Consider the following 23,334-nt stretch of genomic DNA (forward strand, 5'->3'; position numbering starts at 1 on the left):
GACGCGGCAGTAGATCTTGCAATGACCCGCCTGCACCGTCTCCCAGTTCCCCGCTGGCTAATCTCAGCGGAGCGTTCCTGTCCTTGAGCAGGGTTAACCTTTACGCTTTCATTTTTGGTGTCACTTCCACACCTGCTTCATGACCAGAGTCCATTATTTTGTTACTTGGTCTCTCAACATCCTTGATCATTCCATCTCAAGAGGCTACTTCCCTTCCACCTACAGACAGGTCCTTCCTCATTTTTGTCTTCTCTCCACCATGATGCTTCTCCCCTTTCTTTCGTCACCAAGTTTCCTGAAAATGTGTTTCAGATTCTTATCTACTCTCTCTCTAAGCCTTTGCACTATCCCTTTATAGCTACTATTTTACTAAAAGGACTCTCCAAATTGCCCAATTCGAACTTTTCTCAATCCTGATTTTCCTTAATCCTTCTGTAGAATGGGCTTTACTCTGACACTTTTCTCGTCATTGATCAACACAGCGATATCTCTCTTTTTTTGCCTTTTATATGTCTGTTTTTCTAGATTCTCTTCCTTTGCCCATTCTGTGGTTCTATAATTTCACCTGCTCCTTACCGGTCTGAATTTGCTCTCACAATCACTTCTTTCCTTGCCATAAATTTAAAAAAATCACCTTCATGTAGCTGACTCCCAAATCTCTGTTCACACGCACATCCTTTTCCTAGAGACCAATCCCCACATCCCACTGATGCAATGCACTTGCCTGGATCAGGGTCAACCCAACCTGCCCAGACATAAAATCCTCGGCTTACCCCTCTGGAATGGTCACGCCACCTAGACTGAAACTTTTCTTCTCTCCCTGACTTCTCTCGGCTCCTCTTTCTTCACACTCTATTGCCAAATCTGTAGCATCTACCACTCCAATCTGTCAAGACCATCTTCTTTCGAACCTCCCAGCCACTATCTTAATTATCTTACAGCTCTTCTCTTGTAAAAGTTGGCAAATCTGCCTTTCAGCCACCATTCTCTCTTCATACCCCTGGGCACACTGCACTTAAAGCAGAGATATTCATCTTTCTACAGCCTAGATCTGAGTGAGTCCTGGCTCTGAGGTCTTCAGTAAGTCTGTTTTCTCCTGAATTATGTGACCATTCCTTAGTCATGTCTGTAAGGCCCTGGACACTCTAAGACCAAGCTCTCTTTTCCCTTTTTGCTTTACTTCTTAATTCTTCCACCACACACTTTATATTTGTACAACAACTAGTAACTTAAAAGAATGCGAGAATTACAAAATGCACAGTCACATGTAATTGTCCTACCTATGCTGTGTGACACTATCATCGCCATTTTACAGAAAAAGAACCGCATGTCCTTATATATAGTCAATGTTTAAACCAAACTGGCCTACCGAGATGTTCAACGCTCCCTTCATTCCACGGTATTGCTACCGCCTTTCCCTCTGGCATTAAATGCTCTACACAACTTCCATCTGACAAAATCCCACCGTTCCTTCAAGGTTTAACCAAAGTTCCACCTGCTTTGTTAAGATCTGCCTGATCTGCTACTCAGGGGTGTTTTTCTCCTTGAGCTGCTACATCAGAGTTTGTATCACCTTTGAAAAAATTTCCCATTTTACCTCATTTTCCATTTCATAGTCTTATCCATTTTAATATATTATAAGTTTCTTCATGGGAACAACATCTTTCTATATCCCTACAGATCTTAGTACAATGATTAGCACATAGTGGGAGCTCAATATCCACTGAGGGAACAGATGAAGGTAAAAATGAACGACTGACTTAGAAAACAGGTTATCACTGACTTCATACCCCGGGCACATTGCCTACGGCAATTAAAATTTGTATATGTTCGAACACAAGGTAAAGTTTTATTCCCCCCAAATTATCACTCCATCAACTTACGTGCAGGTTTTTGTAAAGCTTGTCACTTACAGGGCACTGCCTGTGATTCTGAACAAGTGTTCCTTGGACACATTAGCATAAAGTAAAATCAGTCATTGGAATTTTTGTATATTAAGAAAGGACCCTGCCTAAATGAGCAAAAAGAAGTAAATACATTACAGAGATTTAATAATAATTCATGGGGCATGACCATCCAAAGGCAAATATTAGATATTGCTGTAAAGAAGCCCTAAAAGAAATAAAAAGCTACACTGCACATGAATATGCTGTACAGATACCTAAGATAAACCTGTAAGACAAAGGAAAAGGAGAAAGCACAACCATTATAATGTTATGTTATAGTCGGGACTCAACTCACAGATTTAATGAGCACTCTTTCTCAAATCAAGAAGCAGAAGTGGATATGTCTGTTTTTAAGAACTATGCCAAATGACTCAAGAAGTGGAATCAAAAGATACCAAAGGCATATGAAGAGAATGAATCAAATTATTATATGAAGTATAAAAGTGGAAAAGAGCAATATTCCTAAATTTATATATTTTATATCTTAAAGGCATATAATTGAATATAATAGCCATTTAACTATTTCTTCTTTATCCAAGAGTGTCTATATCCCTGAAACAAATGTGTTTTTTTGTTTTGTTTTGTTTTTTGTCAATTCTCATCCAGAAAAGGAGGCATCCATTTGTTTGAATTAGCTCTATAGTCTGGCATATGATTATCTCTCCAAAGTTTTAAAGTTCGAGTCATCCTCTTTCTTAAAAGAGGGTTGAAAAATATTAGCTCTTTAAAATAGCATGCCTTGTACAACCTTATGAAAACCAAATCAACACATATAGACTAATCTTGAACCTAAGGGTATGCGTGGCCAACAAAAAATGTTAGTCAATTACAAAACTTGTTATTCACAGGAAGTGTAGCATATTGGAGTAGCATTTTGCAATGACTGATTGCAGAGATCTAGACCAATTGATTTTGTGTGTGTGTGTGTGTGTGTGTGTGTGTGTGTGTGAGAAAGTGAAAGAGAGAGAAGAGAGAGAGAGAGAGAGAGAAAGAAAATGGTGTGGCAGGACTGCTCTTTTTAAATGTACAAATGCACGCACGCAACTCTCATTCTTGCTACCTTAGCTCAGATTCCTAATACACAAAATCTGAGTAGATTCTGAGTAGATTACAGGAGGCTCCATACTGCTGCTCATCTCTCCCCCAATCCAATCTGTCCTTGAAATTGCTGCCGGATTAATACCTACAACGCTTTCATCATATTAATTCCTCGCTCAAAATATTCGGTGGCTTCTCAACTGGCTCCAGGATGAAGCCCAACCAAATGCCTTAGCCTAGTATTCTTGGGCCCTTCTCAGTTTGGCTCCAGCTGATCCTCCCACCCTTACCTACTATCACTTCCTTGTTCAGCTCTAACTGGTCTCTTCCAGTCTCCAGAACTATCCTACCTTTGTTCCTACTGCTCCTTCATTTAGAATGCATTCCATCTCTTCTCAACCTATTCAAATTCTACCCATTTCCCAACACTCAGCTCAGATTCCATGTCCTTCTTGAAGCCAGGCCAGACCTCAGGGAGCTGAAGAGCTCTTTTTTTCCTGAACTCTGAGAGCACTTTTGTTTGGATCGGTGGCTTCTAACCTTCTTGAGAATGAAACCCTCTTTCTAACACCAAAATATTTCAGAACCCAGATGATAGTCTATTTTTAATCTGTTGATTGAGAAAATGCATGATGATAAAAGCCTACTGCAAATTTTCAGACAAGAAAACCCATATGTTAAAAAAAACAGAGCATCCATATATGAAAAAAAAGTTAAATTTATATGTAGCCTATTAATTTCCTCATCCTACAAAGATTTTGCACAAAAGAATCTGCTGACCTTTGGTGCCAGCTCTGTGCCTCCTGGGGACCGCTAAGCTACAGACTGAAAGTCCTCGCCTTTGTAGTTTAAGTGACATACTATATAACCTTTTAGTTTTTGTCAAATTTTCTATAAGTCCTGTCTCCCCCAACCAGACTGTGGTCAATTCTTTGTATGCTGTAAAAACTAAACGAATGTTTCCTTCCTAGGACATGCTAAGTATTTTAGGTTCACTTTTTTTCACATTTTATTATAGAAATTTTTTATAAATACAGAAAAATTAAAATTATACAGTAAAGATCTATAAACCTACCATCTAGATTCCACGATTAGCATATTACTATATTTACTTTTCCATATCTATTCCTCATAAAATCATCTTAGTTTTCACACATTTTAAAATAAGTTAGAGACAATACACTTCCCCTAAACACTTCAGTATTCATATCATTAACTAGAGTTCATATTTGTTTATGGTTCTTTTTCTTTTATGTAAAATTCATATATAATTAAATGCACAAAACCTAATGCGCCACTGGATGACTTTTGACAGCTGCCTCCATTTAGATTCCAAAGTGGGATCTAAATTTTTCAGGTTGTTATAATCACGGAAGCAAAGCACAACGATATGAAAACATTCCTTCCATTCTAATATCCCCCCAGGTAGCAATACAAGATTCTCGATTTTTGGCATAGGCGATATTTAAGTAGAATTTTAGTATGGAAAAGTAAGAATTTTAAAAGTAGTCTATGTTTATTGAGCACCTACTACATGCCAGGCATTGTGCTAAGCTCTTTACAAGCAACAGCTGGTTTGCTCCTCACAGCAACTTTACGAGATATCACATTATCATACTTCAAAGATGAGGAAACTGCAGTTTAAAGATGTTGAAAAACTAAGGTCACAGAGCTAGTTTCAGATTTCTTTAATTATCATACCTTCTATGAAACCATGGAAAAGTCAAACGTTTTCTGATTAGGGTTTTATCATCCTTCATCATTCTTCACAAGGATATCAGAACAATCAATAAAACACACAGCAATGGGAAAGCCCCAGAATACCAGGGCATTGAATAAACATGTATCAGCTCATGTTGCAAATTAGCGGATGATAAACCAGCACACAAAGATCGGAAGCAGATGAGCTGGCTTGGACGCAGAACCTCAATCATATCAAGCTGGAAAAAATGGTGTACTTGCCTAAGATGTAATCAACCTACCAAATGTCCGTCTCGGATCACACCCTTTCCCCATCTCTTCCCATTCTTCACCAACTCACAAGAGCACCCGGACATAAACCCTACCCGCACTGTGTACTAATTGAGTGAGTACTTAATGAGGACACTAGGTATTCCGAGTACCCGCAAAGGTTATTAGGTGGGTGATGGGACGGACCTCAGAGGAGGAGGAAATATCTTCTCCTCCCATGGAGACGCCACACCAGCCAGTCCCAGTGGACATGGTCTTATAAAATATAACATTTCCTATTACTTAATAATAGCTACTAATTTTGAGCATGTAGTAGATGCTAATGACTGTGCGTAGCATTTTAGACTAACTGTCCTAACACCCTGTGATAAAGGTGCCATCTCCAATTTACAATGAGGAAGCAGAGGTTCAGAGACTGTAGATGATAATGATAACATCAAAAGCCAATGGGTATTAACTTCCCAGAAGCCACATGCTGTTCCAAGTGCTCTTCCAACTCATGCACCCATCCTCACAACCCTGTAGGTAGGTGCTACTATGACCTTACTTTTACAGACCAGGAAGCAGAGACACAGAGCGGTGAGGTGTTTATTCGGCATCACACGACTAACCGGTAAGTGGCAGAGCGGACAGCCTGGCTTCAGAGCCCTCTCTCAACTCCCTGCCCTGTTGCTTCTCAAACCCACACGTCTGTTGTATGGTGAAGCAAACAAGCTGGACTGTGATTTATCAGCCCAGGTTAGTCCGAGTGCAAAATTCACGTTCTCACCATCATGCCATACTGCTTTCCTATATTTTTAATATTATTCATTCCTCACTTTCCTGAAGGCAAGTATCAGATGTAAATTTGTGCTGAAATAATATTGCATAAATAAGAACATAATTTCAGATAAAAATACTCTCGTTCCTCACCTGGAGACTTTTCTCACCACCCACCCCTTAAATAGTTTCAAAATACCACCCAAGTGTATTTCTGAAACACAGACGCAACCACACCGCTCCCCTCTCTACAAGTCTTAGGCTGTCCAGCCCCTGCAGGACTGAATCCAAACCCCTGGACCTCATGCACAAGGCCCTTCGTCACCTGCTTTGGGTGACTTAGCCCCATCTCTGTGCACTTCGCTCAAAATACAGCCACACGCGCACACACACAGTGCCCTGGGACTGGGGCTGGGGCTGGGGCTGTCTTTGCTTCAGCCGGATAATCCGCGCTCCCTCCCTTGCTGGCTTGGCAACCAGTGTTTTCCACCTATCCCTTCAAGGCTCGGGTGAAGCGTTACCAGTGTGCCGACCCGTCCTTCATCCTCGGTCGCCTCGGTCCTAATTAAGGGCCCCTCTTCCTCTGCAGAATGTAGCCCTCATCATAAGGTACAGTGGTCACCTGACGACAGTGCAAATCACAGGAGACCATGCACGTCTCCCGGCAAGGATGGTATTGGGTAAACTTCTAGACACTATCGCAATGTTTCTTGAATGAATTAGCAACACAATGGTGGACGCGCTGTGTGATATATATTCTTACGTATCAACATATTCTTCTATATTATATATATATATTATTTTCACTGTGGTGTGCAGGTAATCTTTGCTCCTGCAATTTTTCTCCACCTTAAAGACATGCACCTCCAATCATGACTCCTTATCATCATGTAAGGATACTAACCAAAGTGTATTAACTGCCTGATCTTTATATCATTCAGTTGTTTCTTGGACTATGCGGAAGTTGCTTTGTCATTGCTAAATACTATTAAGTTCAACAGTCCAGGGCAAATGCAGGTCAGTTGCTAGAGATCAAATTCAAAATCAGCAGCAATGCTAACGGTGATGTTCTCTGCATGGATGGCCCATGACTCCTACAGGAATTGGTCTGTGAAATGATCACTGTCAAATATCTGAAAAATGGGCTTTAGAATCTGGTAATGCTTTGTCAATGAAATTCATGAGCCTCTCCTGCATTATTTGCTTAGTACTATGGGGGCATTCATTCAACAAATATTTGTTGACTGTTTAATCGCTGCCAAGCCTACTGCTACATGCTGAGGACGCAATAGGGAATAGGTCTGTCCCTGCCTTTAAGGGACCTAGAGACTCTGCCAGTTGAAACATACATATAAATAGATGTTTCCTGCATTGGATCATAATCTTAGGTAAGTAACAAAATTTTTTTCAGGCAGATAAAGTATTTCAGTAAGAACCAAGCTTTTTGGTTTTAGAGAGTAAAAAATGTGGGCTTTGAAATCAGCCTCACATGCCTTTCAATCTCATCTCCAACACAGATAATATACCATGGAAACAGACTAGTTACTTAAACTCTTTCAAATGAGATACAAGGAAGTTATCCTGACTTGAGGCTAAAATAAGGTGACAGAAAACTTTCCGTCCTACCCAAAGTAGAACTGGAAAATTTGTGATTATGTATATATTTTTATATTATATTGTATGTTTGGAGCCAAAGACAGTATGAATTACTCTTCGAACTTATTCCAAGTAAGCAAAGTGAGAAAACACACATGTGTGTGCACAAGCGTGCACGTGCACACATATACACACTGACACCACTTTATCTGTATACTGCTCACCCCAAGGCATCCTTGACCATCGTAAGAAATTACAAATTACTCAAAGCAAGGAATCCATGAGCGAAGGGATGAGACTTAGCCTAAATACTAACACTCACAACAGGTCCACAGGTGTCCCGGGAGGGAACCATAGTTTTTCCCACAGATAGGATGTTCTTAGGGAAACGTATTGCTGCTTGTACCAAAGTTCCAGCCCAGTCAGGAGAAAGACACCACAGAAGTGTGATTCCCTGAACTGTCAGGTCCTGGGAGTAGGCGAAAGCTGTCTAGCAAGTCCTTAGTTATCGAGAAGCCTGGCTCGTTAGAAACCCCAAGCCTAGTCTCAGGCAACAAGCATCAGGGTTCCCATTCTGACTGTGGAAGATCCAGTTAGCTACATACAGCAGGCTAGAGTGCCTGTGCCAATCTACCAGGGCCTGCACGCGCCGCCCTTCCAATCCTGACGTCACCTCTTACACCCCGTCATTCTCTCCCCTCCAGCCACACGGGGCCAACCTGCTGTTCCTAAAACGCACCCAGAGTGCTCCTGGCTCTCAGCTTGGGCCCCTGCTATGCTGATGGAGCCCCTAACAAGTGCAGCTTACGCTTCTTTTATTATTCTTATTCTTATTATTTAAGCCTACAGCATGTGGTCTTCCTAGGTGGTCTCCCATCTAAGTATTAACCAGGCCCGATCCTGCTTAGCTTCTGAGATCAGACACTGGGCTTGCTCAGGGTGGCATGGCCGTAGACCAGGGACCATGGCTCCACTGAGGCATGAACCCAGGGCCTTCTGCATGTAAAGCAGACGTGCTGACCTCTACACTATGGAACCACGTCCCTTTACGCTTCTTTTTGAGTTTTGCTTGGTTAATATCATCTGGTTCTCAAAGTCAAGAGAAATGTGACCGAATTTATCATACACTTAAAAATATTTTCTGAGGTAGAAAACATTTACCTGAGCAGTAGCAAAGCTGCAGCTGCGTTTTAAATTTCACAGCAACACCGCTCCGCTCCGAGTGCGCACATAGGAATGACGTATAATGAAAAGCAGAGACGACTTCCCAGCTGTTTGATCCCAGAGAGACTTAACATGGACGGACGGCTGATGGAATTATAATTAAGTCAAAAGCTTTGAAAATTGGTAGGAGACAATCCCCTAAAAGCTAACCTACTGATGCATTATGCTGCTCATGCGTGCGCCAGGAAGAAATCTCGCACACTCACACAAACAAGAACTTAAAGACCGGAGCATAACCACCCTCGGGAGTTGTCCTCATACTGAAGTCCTTTTGCCATTCGAGCCTCTGTCCTTGATCCTATCACAGCTGTTTGCTAGAGAATGGTGTTCTCCAGTCATGAAGACACCAATGGGGCAGCAAAGTCACCAGCGTTTGGTATGAAGGTATTAGAAAGGGCACTGGCAGCTGATGGGAATCACATATTCTCTCCAGAGAATAACACAGGGATTTTAAAACCCAGGCTCTGGCCTCCGAATTTGATTCAAGTACCAGGTGAGATACCAGCGGTGCCAATCATAAACCATGTGCCTTTCAACTTGGCGTTTAACTCCCTAAGGCTCAGTTTTCTTGTGTGTAAAATAGTGACTAGTGTTTACATATGGTCTAGACATTAATAGACACTTAGTAAGTTCCAAATGTCTTACGAGTTCTACTTATCCTCTCAGTAAGCCTGATTGAGTCGTGCTATTAACCCATTTTACAGATGAGGAAACTGAACCACACAAAAGCTAACTTGCCTGCCCTCACGCAGCTAGTAAATGGAGCTAGGATTCAAATCTAACCTCTTAACCATGATGTTGGCAATCTCAAAGGAATTTTCTGAAGACTGATGAAATAAATCATGGGTTACGGTCAGCGTAATGACGAATGGTAAGTTATTCATAAAAATTAGCCATTATTTTTATTTATTAGCAACAGGCAGGTGATAATTATTCCCATACACTGCACAGGCAAATATTAAATCCAAACAAATTATTTTGTTCATCCTTTCATGGATTTTGCTAAAGAATAATTTATAAAAGACATACTGTGGCAACAGACAAACTCTAAAAATGCCACTTAGAAAAACTCCTTTACTCAAAATGAAATCATGTGCAGAATGTAAACAATAAAATTAGATTACCATTTTCTATTGACAACAGAATATTTGACCACAAATATATAAATATAGCCTTTAAAATGCAGCCTCAAACCGTAATTCTATACACATTCGCTCTAGTTTACATGTTTCTCATAAGATTTCTTTAAAATACTCTAGTTGGATATAACTGTATTTTACTAAATTAAAATTACAGTGAGAAAAACAACTTCAGAGCACTTGTTAGTGTTCTAAGCTTTGTAAAAACGATAAAACAACTTTAAAATAACTTCTGATGATATGAAGTTGAATTAACCTATTATCTTAAAATACGCAATACACAAATCTTAAAATGCAGAAAATGTAGCCACCTAATTCAAGATTGTATCTCTTATCATCTGGGAAATCCGATATACCAATTCAAAATTACTATTTGAATTACCATCAGAATTCCTGAAACCCTATTTGTAGTGAAGATTCCAACGGCATCTGGTTTTATGTCACTTCAAGGCAAATTCATCTGCCTTAAGTTTAAACTTCTTCTTGAGTTTGAATCTAAATCTTCAATAGAGAAAACAGAATTAGAGCTCTTAGTTCCGCTTGCTCACACCTCTTCCTCTGCCCTTGCCCTCTCCTCACACCCAGATAACCAAAAATAAACACTCAAACTAGCAATCTATGAACTGACCGATCTCAGGCTCCCAGGGACTTAGGACAACCAGAGAAAACAAAGATGGAAAGAAACGCTGCTTTGCAAACAAGGCCTTAATGAGGTACGTAAATAAAAACCCTTTTTACTGCTCCAGCTCTCTCTCTCTCTCACACACACACAGACACACACACACAGTCAATATGCTGGTACACACACACACAAGAAGATATTAGATTTATACATACAGCCTACTGCAAAACTGAGGCTTGAACATACACTCACATGTTGGAAACCCTCTCAGATCTGATGCTTTGATATTTCTCCTCCATCCCCCGCCAAAAAAAAGCATCACCACCAAAAAGCCCGTCCTAAAAATTATGCTTTAACAATCTCTCTAATAAGACATTTCTATTCCATCCTGTCCTGGAAGCCTAACTGCTCCAAAGACAAGGAAAAACAGTTAAAAGAAAAGCCACAATTGATGTTTTCATAACCATCCATTAGTCTCCTCCAGGTCAAGCTCTAATAGTTTAATAGTCACAAATATTTATTAATTCACTTGGAAACATATCGCTTCTAATAGTGCCTTTCTGAATGCAAGTCAAGCATTCATTTATGCAACTATTTTATATTTTTACCTGTTTACGTTTTATAATTCCAAGATTTACTGGGTGGAACCAATAATTAACTGCAACCAAAACAATTCAGAGAGGTTGGACTCGAATATAAAAATATGAATAGTTGAAACTTTTGAAATATGAAACAGTCAAACAACTATTCTAAGAACATTTCATCTAGAAAATGAAAAAGCACAATATTTGAGGCTGCAGCTCAGTGTCTTTCTGTCTTTATCCCTTAGATGAACCATGAAAATAGGCGCTAGCCTGTGAGTACAGAACCTACAAACATTGAGTCTTATGATAATTTGGCAGCCGACTTAAGAAGAAACTTAATATTCTCTGCCTCGCCATTCCATTCCCTTCTTGTTTGTTCTTCAGATGAAGCTATGGTTTTTGATACAGGAGATTTTCATGTTTTCTTAGCCTCGTTATAGGGACAAGTGGTGGCAGGAAGTAAAAAAAAAAAATGGGTCTAAGACAATCTATACAAATGTGGGCAAAGCCAACAATTCTGTAAATTAAGCGGGAGCTTTGCTGACCTAATTAAGGAGATCCGCTTCAACTGGGCTGCAGTGAAGTTGCTTAATGTACATATGGCAGATAAAGCTAGAATTATTTGTTAGGGAGTTAGGGGAGGGGACTGATATTTTAAACACCTTGTGAAATAATAATAATGAATTTCTTGCTTTTCGTTTTCCTAATTCATTGGTAAACACTGCTGGTTTCAAAATACATAAGATTTTCAAAGAAAGAATAGGAAAACCGATAATGATTATATCCCAGAGAAGCTTGCCAGATATTCTGACTTCACTAATCTTAAGCTTAACTCCTCTAGTGGTGACTGAGAGGAAGGAAGCCAATGCATCACAGAACATATCAGTGTCATGATAAATTGATTCAGAATTAATAATAGCCTAGAACTTTCTGACTGTTCGCATCTAAACAGGCATGTAACATAGATTGTGAAGAAAGTTTGAGTCTGTATTTTCAAACTATATACTAAAATAAAATTGAATATCCCAGTAGATTGACTAAAAATCCATTTATTTCTTTTGGATAATTTATACTGCTACTTCCTAACTTTACTTTTTAACTACTATAACCCTTGCAAAGTACACCAAAAATGGAGCGAGATGAGTAACTTGTATTTATCTGAAATTGGTCTAAAAAATTCACTTCTAAAACATATGATAATCAAGACTGTTTTTAAGATATGGAATAATTTCTAAAGTATTTCCCAAATTGAATGGCTCAGCAGATTACACAATTGTCTAAAATATTTTATTATTTTAAACTTATTTTGGTTACACAAAAATCTTATAAAACACGTATTCCTGAATGTGAACGTGATATCAGCTATGAAATGTAACGACTTAAATATATTATCAGTCGACCTGCCCTTAGAAAACCATACATCCATCATTCACGCAAAGCCATCCGAGAAAGAAGTCCCTAACACACATTCAGTTTCAATACTGAGTGGTTCTTATTTTGTTGGAGACAATTTGCCCATAAATGATGACCCAATGAAACGTCGCACTCTCTATTTCATTTCTTCACATATAAGAACATTAACTACTGTTATTTCAAATTAACCCTACCAATATGTACAGGTATAGTCTATTAAGCAAAACGATTTAATGTACTTAGTCTTCTTCATTTTTAAGTGACTGTTTTATTTGGACTTTTCGGTGATGAGAGTGACTGTTTGCACCTCTGGCCCCCCTGACACTCTCGTGAGTGGTGCCTGCACAAGGAAACGGGGCCTGCCAGCCCAGGGACCTGCGGTGGTCTCCGTGACTGCGCCCACCCAGTCTGCACCTTGTGGTGGCCATGCTTGCACCCGAAGCCAAATCCAAGGAGAGAAGAAAGGACTGCTTGCTTTTTCACTTGCTCTATAAAACCTACTTGAGCGCTAGGACTGTTTTCCTCTAAATTTTCTTTTGATCAACTATCAAAATGGGGAGAGTTTCAGGTGAGAAGGTGCCTTATCCAGAGACTAATTTTTTGCTAAATCGGCAAAGTTTCTACTTTTGACACTGAACACTGGTAATGAAAGTATTTACTCAAACAAAAAATAGTCTATTTCCATATTAAAAACAATCACTGTTGGTATAAAAATTAAGACGTCTCATATGAAAACAGCTGATTTTATACTTTTTCTATTATCATAAATTTCATACTGTTATTAGTCTCAAAGCCTTCACTAATACATAATTGGAATACTGCAAAAACAAACAATTTTATGGCATTTAGTTTTGTTTATTTTTAAGAAATGTGATAAAGATCACCATGGTGATTGGGAAATGATGGTTAAGGGTTTTGTTTATGCATGGAATTCTAACATGGATAATTCAACTTCTAGTGAAACTTATGCTCTAAGTTCATCAAGGTCCAGAGGTTTAGTAGGGAGTAAATAAGCAAAAATATCTGTGAAGAAGTAATTTTTCAGTAGGCTAAGGTTGAAGTAAATACAATGCAACCATATCCTTATGCTAAAATCTTAAAAACATACACAGTGTCTAAATAAATGTGAATAATAGCTTATGATACATATATAGTCAGGCTTATATGTTTAGACTTAGGTATATGTAGATTAAAGCATGTATTTTTATTTACATGACATCCACAAAATGTTCATGTAGTAATTATACAAAAATAATTGTAATATTAGTATGGTTAACCTTTAAGAAAACAAATTTTGTATGTCATCCAAATGAACTTGCATATTTGTTAACAATAAGGTGTCTTTTTTTTACTTATTTATAACTTAATGGCCAAAGCCACAAGAACACTAGGCACATAAATTATTTTATTGATATTTAGAAACAATCCAATGTTATATTTAAATAAGTGTTTAAATGTAACAAATGGTTATATTTAGTAACAAAACAAAGTAAAAGAAAAGAAATCCTAAATTTCCATTATTTATAAAGCAAAACAACGCAAATGAATACTGTGCTGTGGAGAACTGTCAACAAGGAGATAAAATACAAAGGTTAAAAATGTTATGCACACACCATACGTATGGTGTGTATATTAAATATCCATGCATCTATGCAAAATAAAACCAGTCTATGTAATATTATCACAATCTAGTGACGTGAGGCTCCTAACTAATGATGAATACTGATATCACCATAAGTCACATCACCTAAAGGGAAACAGAACAGCAGGTCCATGGATTTGACAACTGAACTCATAACGAAGCGCACACTGACGAAGAAACAAGGTGCAAAGTGACCGTGAGACGTAGACACTCACCTTCGGTGCCATTGGGAGTCATGGAATTACTATTTAGGTGAGAGTTATCGAGTTTGGGGCCACTGGGGGAGTCACTACTAGCACTCAGACGGCTATGCGGGCTGGTTAGATCCTGCATTTCCATCGACCTAGAGACAAGAAGCCTTCCGTTTGACAGATGTACCAAATTCATACCACCACCACTTAATGCGCTAACGACTTGACACCTTCTTTGAAACATTTGCACAAAAGTCCCATTGTATCTACTAGACTCAAAATAGTTCATCTTACATTTTACCTTCAGTCACCCTTTCAATAACATGTAGTATTGAAAGGTGTCACCTGCCTTACCTATCCAGCCAAACATTCACCTGGAGCTTTAGAAATCTTTATTTTTTTTTTTCCTCTTATGTAGCTCAAGTCACAGGATCCAATGAGATAATTACATCTATTTTAATTTTTTTTAAAAAAGCAGTCATTCTTTTATATTTTAAAAAAAAGCTTTTTTTTTTTTTTAAGACAAATATGTGGACAGGTACAAGAGGAAAAAAAAAATCACTTTTCTATGGAATCTGTTTTATCTAGTAAATTAGCACTAGGTACTTCCTTATAATTTACCACCCAACTGTAATTTAATGGGTCTCCAAACCAAATAAAACACTCGAAGCCCATAGTCTAGTGACAGAGAATGAGATAGTCGTGATGCATGTGTTTACTCTGGCAAACTGCTTAATTGTTCCTCTGTTTCCCTTGAAACAAATGCAGCATTAAAACATTACGAAGTCGGCTCACTTGTTTGCTTTGTGGATTACATACAGCGTGCCCAATTGGAAAGGGATAAGGCCAGCATGCAATGAGTCCCCGTGAGCATTAGCACTCAGAATACCTCAACTGTCACCTACTCAGGGAACTAACACTTCTACTTCAGCTCTCTGTGCATTTTTACCACACAAAAACGGCTAGCTCACCCCTCCTCTAGGAAAGAGCTGAGTCTCCACAGTCACTCATCCTATAAAAGGTACGGAAGCCGTACTCATGTTCACAGCTGCACAACTGTCCACGCAAACTCAATGTCCCACTGGTGAAGAAGAGGGTTTAAAGTGACTACAAACAAATCGGATACCATTCTGTTTCTGAAGTTTTGGAAAATCTAAGGCCCATTCGCTTTATTTCTCATTTGTGTTTCTTAAAGGGGAGGAGCCGTTTAATATAACATATCTGCAGCTAGGAGTGTTTGTTCCTCGCCCTCTCCAGGTCAATAAAAGCTACTCATTTTAGTTTGGAGGGTGTACTTACTGAGTGTAAATGTTAGTTTTTAGAATGGCTTAATGTGAACCATTTTCCTTCTAAAGTGAGTTTTTACTTCCCCAAATCTTCTGCGTTCAAACTACGAATGGTTTAAAATTCAATTTTTTTTTCTCCTAATTCTTACTACACATTCACAGTTTTCTTAGCTCCAGAAACTGTAGCCCATAATCATTTTCAAACCCAGGCTCCTATTCCCTTCCCACATACTCAAAACGTTTGACAAGCGTGCGTGCGCGCGCGCGCGCGCACACACACACACACGCACACACTGCTAAGTAATTTCCAACAGAGGCTGTTGCTATTAATAGAAATAATTAAGAAATACGAGACAAAAATAGATATGGGTCACAGAAAGGTAATCTCCAAAAATGTCAAATATCAACAATATCCTTACCTGCAACTTGAGGAAACAGCAACATCTGAACTGGTTTGAGATGTTTGCACCTGTGATCAGGGGTAAAAAATTAGAGGCTGTTGTTACTCCGCTTCAGTGTCAGCTCTTAATTACACAGAGCACATGGCTGGGAACGACAATGCTCTCTTTAAACCAAAAGAGAAAGAGGAGGATACCGCAGCAGTGAAAGGCATATTGTCTTTAAGTTGAGGTCTCTACTGTTGTTTCCTCCTGCAGGTCTACCCCCCTCCCCGTGTCAGGGGGGGAAGGCAGCCAAATGACTGGATAGTGATTCATCACTGGCCTATGACAGCTGCAAACGGGATTACCCTTCCCCCAATCAACATGCAAAGCAGCCTTGCCCAGGCAGCTTGGAAAAGGTGCCTGGAAAATAATTGCTATTAGCAAAATGAGTGTGTTTCGCAGCAGCAGTCCGAGGAGTCATCCCCCAGCATCCTCGGAAGATCTTTCATCTTCTGCTATCGCTGGCTGAAATGCAGTTTCCCGCCCACCCCTTTAACTCCTGAGCGTTTCTTATCCTTATCACGATGTTGTTTGCCCCTATATTGACTAGTTGTCATTTAACATTCACTGCAACAGCTTCTGGGCAACTTTCCGGTCGTGCTGGATGAACTATACATGGCAAAGGCAAGTTTTCATACCCCGAGTCTCACCATTGGGCATATGCTCATTTACCCATGCAAATTTAAAATTCAGCTCATGCTGAATTCTCATCACCTGGTAAAATAGAAAAAGCAGTCAGCTTTTTACTTTTCCATCTTTTAACCCGGGAAAGAGGATGGATAGTTTAATAATCAATTCAGTGTCCCAGTCAGCCAGCATTTTGCTGTCTTTTATCTCCAGATGAATCTGTATTTCGGGACGTCTCTGCACAGCTAATGGAACAGGCTGGCAGGCTGCGCTAGTCACTGCCCTTCCTTCAGAGGCGGCGCAAACTGCCAGCAGGTGAGAAACTCAGGTGAAGGTGGGCTGCGGGCTTGCAAGCTCAGGCTAACGCCTGCCTTAACAGTAAAGGGTATTCTGCATAACGTTTGAAAGGACTCAAAATTCCAAATCTTTGATGTGCATCTTCATTCAACCTGAACCGACACCAATTAGGGTTACGAAACAAAGATGAGAACTCGAGCATCTCAAATGGCATTAAAGTTATCCAACCAACTTCCCCGGAGTCCTGTTATTTTTTAATTATGATTTATGAAATTAAGAGATACTACCTTTTGGCAAGAATGAAGCATTGTTAAAATCTGAATATCTTGGTGTAATGTTACTTGAAATGGCTAGGTATGCTTTTCTATAATATGCGAAGGATGAAAAATAACTTTCAAGAGATGCCTGAGCGTTTAATGGAAATTTAATTTTAATGCCTGTAGATATGTCATTTGGGGATAACGGGCTTCTGCAATTTTTTGTTAAAATTAATGTTCTCACACAAGAGTTTTCTAAAGTTTTCCTTTAGAAACTGCAGCAATATGCCTCAAGGATAAATTTTCTTTTTTCTTTTCCACTTTTATACCCCTGGAATATATTACAGGTGAGAACTTGGTTTTAAGAACTCTCTTGGCTTAATTATGTGAAAGAGTATGTAAAACATACTTTCTGTTAAATGTTAAAAATGTTAAAATACATTCCTATTTTAACATTAGCTAGGTAGTATGATCTTGGAAATATAATTTTAGTTTCATCGTATACTTTGAAAGTTTGATTATTTACATTTGAGGTTTAACCTACCATTTAAATTTCAAAGTCAAACTGTTAATAAAGTGAACTTCAAAATAAGAATTATTCTAACACATTTTCTCACATATTTCTTTGTATTTTCACAACATATTTCTTTTATGCTGACTTGACTGGGTCTCTACTGTACTTTCTATATACCACATTTTTGAAAGTCCACATCCATGATCTTCATTTCATTAAGTATACTTCAGATATATTCTTTTGTGTCTCAAGTATTATTTAAACCATGTGTTGTGTGTTACTGTATTTAAAAATGACTCTTTAATCAAAATAACTTTAAAACAACTAATCCTCACTTAGGCTGGTCAGCTGAATCCACATCGTGGTCCAGGAAAAATAAATCTACTCTCAAGAATGCGAATGCAGACAACAATTAGACACAGATGTGAGCAAAATTAGTTACAGTTTACAAAATGCTACACTTCACATGCTTTTAGTTTTTATGTGTAGTACAAGATTACAGTGCAGTAAGGAAACATATTCTTATAATGACTTATCTAGAAAGCACACCTATTTCTGATTGGTGCTGATTTTCTCTTAAGTCTGACAATCTCTCTGGAAGTTTCAATGTTTTCTAGGTCTAAAACCGTAATGAGTTTCAAAGGTAATTAGGCATATTTTCATTCAAAAGAGAAAAAATTATTTCATGGTTTTCAGGAAAAATGCTGTTAGGCACTCAGTAAACTTACAGTTTCTGCTTACGTCCATAAACTTAATATATTTCTTGTCTTCTCCTAACCTAGTATTTTTAATTCAAATGCTCCTTTGAGTGCAGAAATATTTCCCATAATATTATACATGGCCATCTTACATTACAATGAAGTCATTTCACTTTAATGCTTTTTAAAACTCTTTGTATAGTATACCCACAGCAGCATACTGACAGAGTTGTGAAAATAGAGAGAAAAAAAGATAACAGAACTTAGAAGTTAAATTCAAGAATCCTAAACTAGTAACTTTGACTTCTGATTAGTTAATGAGGTCTTTTAAGTTTGCCTTTTTTCTAATTAAATTTATAATTCTTCACAGATGTAACTTTTGTTGATGTTCAATTTGTCTCTCTCATTTTGTTAAACCTCTCATAGTACTTCGCCAATCCATTGAATAGCCACATTAAATCTGTTAATACCATGCTCTTCAACCCCAGAAATTATTTCCAGAAGGCAAACTTGCTTTGAGAGATCATCAAACAAGACTTAAGGTACACATTTTATCACATTTTCCCTACCACAGAGCTCAGGATGCAGAGCAAAATTCATGACTTTTGCACTGTTTATTATACTTTGCTAAATTACAAATCAAAAGCATCTGACAGAAGATCATGTATGAAGCCAAAAAGTTAATAATGTTCTGTGAAAAGTAAACTGTAAATGGAAAGGGATTCTAAATCTCAGCAGCACAGAGCAAATAAAACGTAGGTACTTGTCTAAATTATGGGTTTTCCACAGGCTTTTCTGCTTGCTAGAAGCAATTTTTATAAAATGACTATAATTTTAAACTTTCCTTTTTTCAAACTAAAAAGAAATTTTCAAAGTGAAAGTACTGAACTTATCTAAATAAATAGAGTTGGCAGCGAGCTAGTTTCGCCCAACCGCAGATCAACCCGAGCACTCCCAAATTTGAAAGACAATGGCAATGTTCTAATCAGAATGTATTTTATGGGGGAGTGTGCCTTAGGCATATTGCGTTTTAATCACACTATATTCTTACTAAGACTCTACTCAATCCATATCTCCACCTATGGTGTCAATGTTGTTATAAAAACTTGAACCTAAAATTGAAATAAACTTTTGTAACACTTATTTCCTTCCTTATCAGAGTCCGTAAAATGACTGCTTTGATACTATTTCTGATTTCTAATGTAACATGCGGTGTTATTTTTGTAGTGTGTCATTTAAAGAAAATGACGATACAGTCCCCTTGAACACAAAAACAAGTATTTGAAGGACACTGCTTCTACCTATAGTTTTAAAGGATTGTTTTCAAAATTCGTATTTAAAATGTCGAATGAAATACTTTTGACATCTAATTAAATGGGAGAAGTGGTTTTTATTCTCAATGGAAGTGTTTTTCTTCTTGCCAAAGTTTTCTTAAAAGTTTTCTTAATAAATTTCTTAAAAGTTTTCTTAATAAATTTTCAAATTCCAATAATTTTCTTTTGAGAAAATCATTGATCATGTCTGTGAATCTCATATAGCAAATGACTTCCCTTTGGCCCTCTAAAACTGAAGAGTTGGCTGAATTAGGCTTCTCTGTCAGCGCGAAGAGTTTTCATGACTAAAAATCCATGGCTGCTTGCTCATCTACTGAATACTTGGGCCTGAGGAGAACTCAAGCAGCGAGAAAGTCAAATATCAAATATTTGATAACGCAAAAGAAAAAAAAGAGCATGACTATTCATGTACACATGTTCTCAAACCCAAAAGGTGGGCAAAAACACACACAAGCCTCAAATAAAACCTACTCTGAAAGACACTGTAAAAAAAAAAAAAAAAACAAACAAACAAGCCCAAACCTATGCAACTACACTGTGTGCTTAACTATCGACTTTTTGTTACCCCTTGTCATTTTTAAAAAGTGAAACATAAAAACGCTTGTCTAAATTCAATGACAGCTCTGAATTTACTGAATTCTTGCAAATGTATGCTTAAATGTGTTCAAAAACTCCTCCCAAGACATACAAGCCCATGAGTCATTAGCAATTCATCTAGGGAGTCTGAATGACAAATATTTTACGTGGTAATTCAAAATTTAAGAACCTTGTTTCTGATTTCAAGGTCCATTAAAATCCTATAAAGTGTCGATAAGTGAAAAAATATATTAATCTGGCAAATGTTTATTATTTCACCTTTTGAAGATGAGCCTGTTTAATACGGTTGGGAAACTGGTTTATTGAAGTAAAAGGATTTCCTTCCTTAAAAAGTGGTATCTATTTTTGTTATCTCTTGTCCTTTCAAAATGTTAATTCCTTGTTTTCTCATATCGTCCTGACGTGTGTAGGAAAAGTTATCTGCCTGGTGCGATGGATGTATCTATGCGTATACACCGCTTTATTCAATATCACAAATAGTTGAGGTCTGTGCAATTCAGAAGAGATATGAAGTAATCTCCTTATAAGACTACGGCCGTGCAATATATTTGATATGGATCACGACAAAAGTAACTGTTAACAATTAATTTATAATCATCTCTTAATGATTCTAATCGCTCAGATAATGTGGGGGTTAAGAACTACACTTTCATGATGGAACCCCGTGGCTCATAACGTACTAGGTACAAAGTGTCATCATCTTCCCCATGCCCTCATGTTTTCCTTTTAAAGGAAATCAAAACAATACTAAAAGCGCTCCTGTTATCTTGAGCTTTGCCCACAGGACAGCTGTTGTCAGTCACTACAATTTTTCAAACAGTCAGCTTGTACTTACAGCGCTTACATCTGCTGCGTCCACCAGTTTAACGCGCTCCTCCGAATTTTCTGGTTTAGCAAACCTCCATTCCTGACATAGTTTTGCTCCTGGATAAGGACGCGGGAGGGCTCTTAGGAGCTGGTGGCGGAGCCCGGCGCTCCTGGGAGCGGAGCGCGTGTGGAGCGGCGAGCCGGGCCGCGGGCGCAGCCGCCTGGCCGCTGCTGCAGGCGCGGGCTGCCGGGCGACTGAGCGAAAACGCGTTCCCCAGAAGGAAAACCGCCACAGCGGCCGGCGACAGGAAGGCTGAGAGTCGGAAGTGGCACTGGAGAGTCTCTCCCTCGCCCCAGACTCGGAGCCATCAGCTCCCACCGTGCTGTGGAGAGACCGCCTTGAGCCCCGCGCTGCGGCCCCACCAAACAGCAGCAGCTGATAGCATCTGAGCGCCCTAGACAAAGGAACGGCAGAATCGCATCCCTCGGTTTGTTTGCGCAGCCTTGTAGGTCTGCCCGTGGAGCCTCGGGGCTTTTTTTTTTTTCTCTCTCTTTCTTTCTTTCTTGTTTTTGCAACGCAAACCACAGCTATTCTCTTGTCCTAACCTTATTGGTTTAAATGCAACAATTGAAGGGACACTGCTCGGTCTGACTCAACCTTGCTGCTTAAAAAAAAAAAATTTATTATGTAAATGAACGCGCCCCACGCTATCAGGATAAACAGCTGTGTCAGAAGAACTTCTCGAGACACTGTCAACACATCTCTCGCTACAGCAGCTACCAATTACGAGCTTTGGGGAGTTGTTACACGTTATCTTTTATACTTTTCCAAACTTTTTTTTTTTTCCGCCAGGCCCTGAAACTTGGGGAAGCGATACTTTTCAAAAAAAAAAAAAATTTTTTTTTCCCCGAATATAACAATTGACAGGTCTGGGGAAAATAAAAAATAGAAGTTATTTCCAGGTTAAATAAGTAAAGGGAGGGAAATAAAACAAACGTGTAGGTTGTTATCCGCCTGACAATGGAAGCCTGAATGATGAGTCTGCAATGGTTTCTAGAATGGCAACGTTTACCTGAACGACTTTTGTGGCTACGAACCAGATAAAATGTCAGTGTTACTAGTTTTAAATGATTTGGGGCAGGGGGGAGGTTTATTTTATCTGGAACTCTTTCTTTACAGTCTGTTCTTTTTAAAAAATTTCTAACTAAACTCCGTCTATGCATGATAGTCTATAACACCTAGATAATTGAGCTATTCAGATTCTGACTAAATTACAGCTCCAGTTTAAAATATTTATTTGCTATTATGTTTTAGGCAAATAAATGACTTTAGTTATGCGATTGATGACAACCATTATATTGATCTCAAATATTTAAAGAAGGCATCACTTATGTGGCTGATTACATTTTTATTTGCCAGCCTTATACCACAGTTCAAATACCAATATTTATTTTTGATACTACTCACTCATCATAACCAATTCTGTACTCTAAAGTAAAATTTTTATACCCATTGGATTTTCCTTAATATTGTTTTGTCACTACCAATAATACTATTCTATGTATTTGCTTTTTTTTTTTTTTTTTTTTAGTAATAAAAAGCATCTTTTCATTAAGGCTCTCACCTTGGTATGAAAAAAACATTTTTTAAAAATCACAGTAACTTCTTAAATGATTTTGTAAATACATTTCCAGATCAACTAATAAAACAGTAGACATAGTCTTACCTTTCCTTTGCTAATTTGTAAATAAAAGTACCATTCTGATGCAAACAAAACAAAAAGCTTCTAATGACCAAAATTCAATAAGGACTCCTCTCTTTCCCCATGAAAGGATGCCAATCTGAATTCCTCAGAAAAGGACGCTTTGTCAAACCTAAAAGACAGCTTAAACTGCAAACTCACCTAGGATTTCGTTTTGTATGGTAGCGGCAAGGAATCGGGGGCTAGTCATCCACCATATTTGGGAAGCCGGGTCACAAATCAGCTGATTGCTACTGGACCTGTTCATCTATGCAGCAGAAATAGAATTAGGTTACCACGTACAGTACTTTCTCAGACCAGGAGTGTCAGCTGTTCAGTATAATAAGGTATATATGCAGAAATAAAATTCAGCACGTAATAGAGGTTTCTAGGGCCGTGAGGAAATGTAATGTCACATTAACTCAATCTATGATATCAAATAGTAACTGCTTTTGCTGTCATATTTATTTCTAAGCTCCGTAAAATATAAAATTTGAGGTTCGGGTTGGATAATTTAACCCTATTTGAAACTTTACATTAAGCTATTGTACCCATGCTTCCCATAATTTAAAAATTATTTGAAATGTAAAAGGGTAAAATATTTTTC

The 23,334-nt window shown here is 38.3% G+C and overlaps 1 protein-coding gene across 7 annotated transcripts in view; it reads right to left on the reverse strand.

Annotated features, from left to right (window-relative positions):
- The window catches only part of EYA1 (EYA transcriptional coactivator and phosphatase 1), a 145,187-nt gene extending 122,195 nt beyond the window's left edge, over positions 1 to 22,992 (reverse strand). For 4 of the 7 annotated variants that reach the window (XM_039841852.1, XM_039841850.1, XM_039841851.1 and 1 more), the window contains exons 1-3: positions 21,014 to 21,201; positions 15,831 to 15,880; positions 14,150 to 14,277 (exon numbers count right to left, since the gene is read on the reverse strand). In XM_039841852.1, coding sequence (XP_039697786.1) covers positions 14,150 to 14,273 — 124 coding nt within the window. In that variant the 5' untranslated portion in view covers positions 14,274 to 14,277; positions 15,831 to 15,880; positions 21,014 to 21,201. Of the gene's footprint in view, positions 1 to 3,764; positions 3,770 to 14,149; positions 14,278 to 15,830; positions 15,881 to 21,013; positions 21,202 to 22,889 lie in introns of those variants that run through there. The other 3 variants (XM_039841854.1, XM_039841853.1, XM_039841855.1) reach the window with 3 other exon arrangements.
- Positions 22,993 to 23,334: the final 342 nt, after the last annotated feature.

Source organism: Pteropus medius, unplaced genomic scaffold (assembly GCF_902729225.1).
Source record: "Pteropus medius unplaced genomic scaffold, Ma_sr-lr_union100, whole genome shotgun sequence".
Lineage (NCBI taxonomy): Eukaryota > Metazoa > Chordata > Mammalia > Chiroptera > Pteropodidae > Pteropus > Pteropus medius.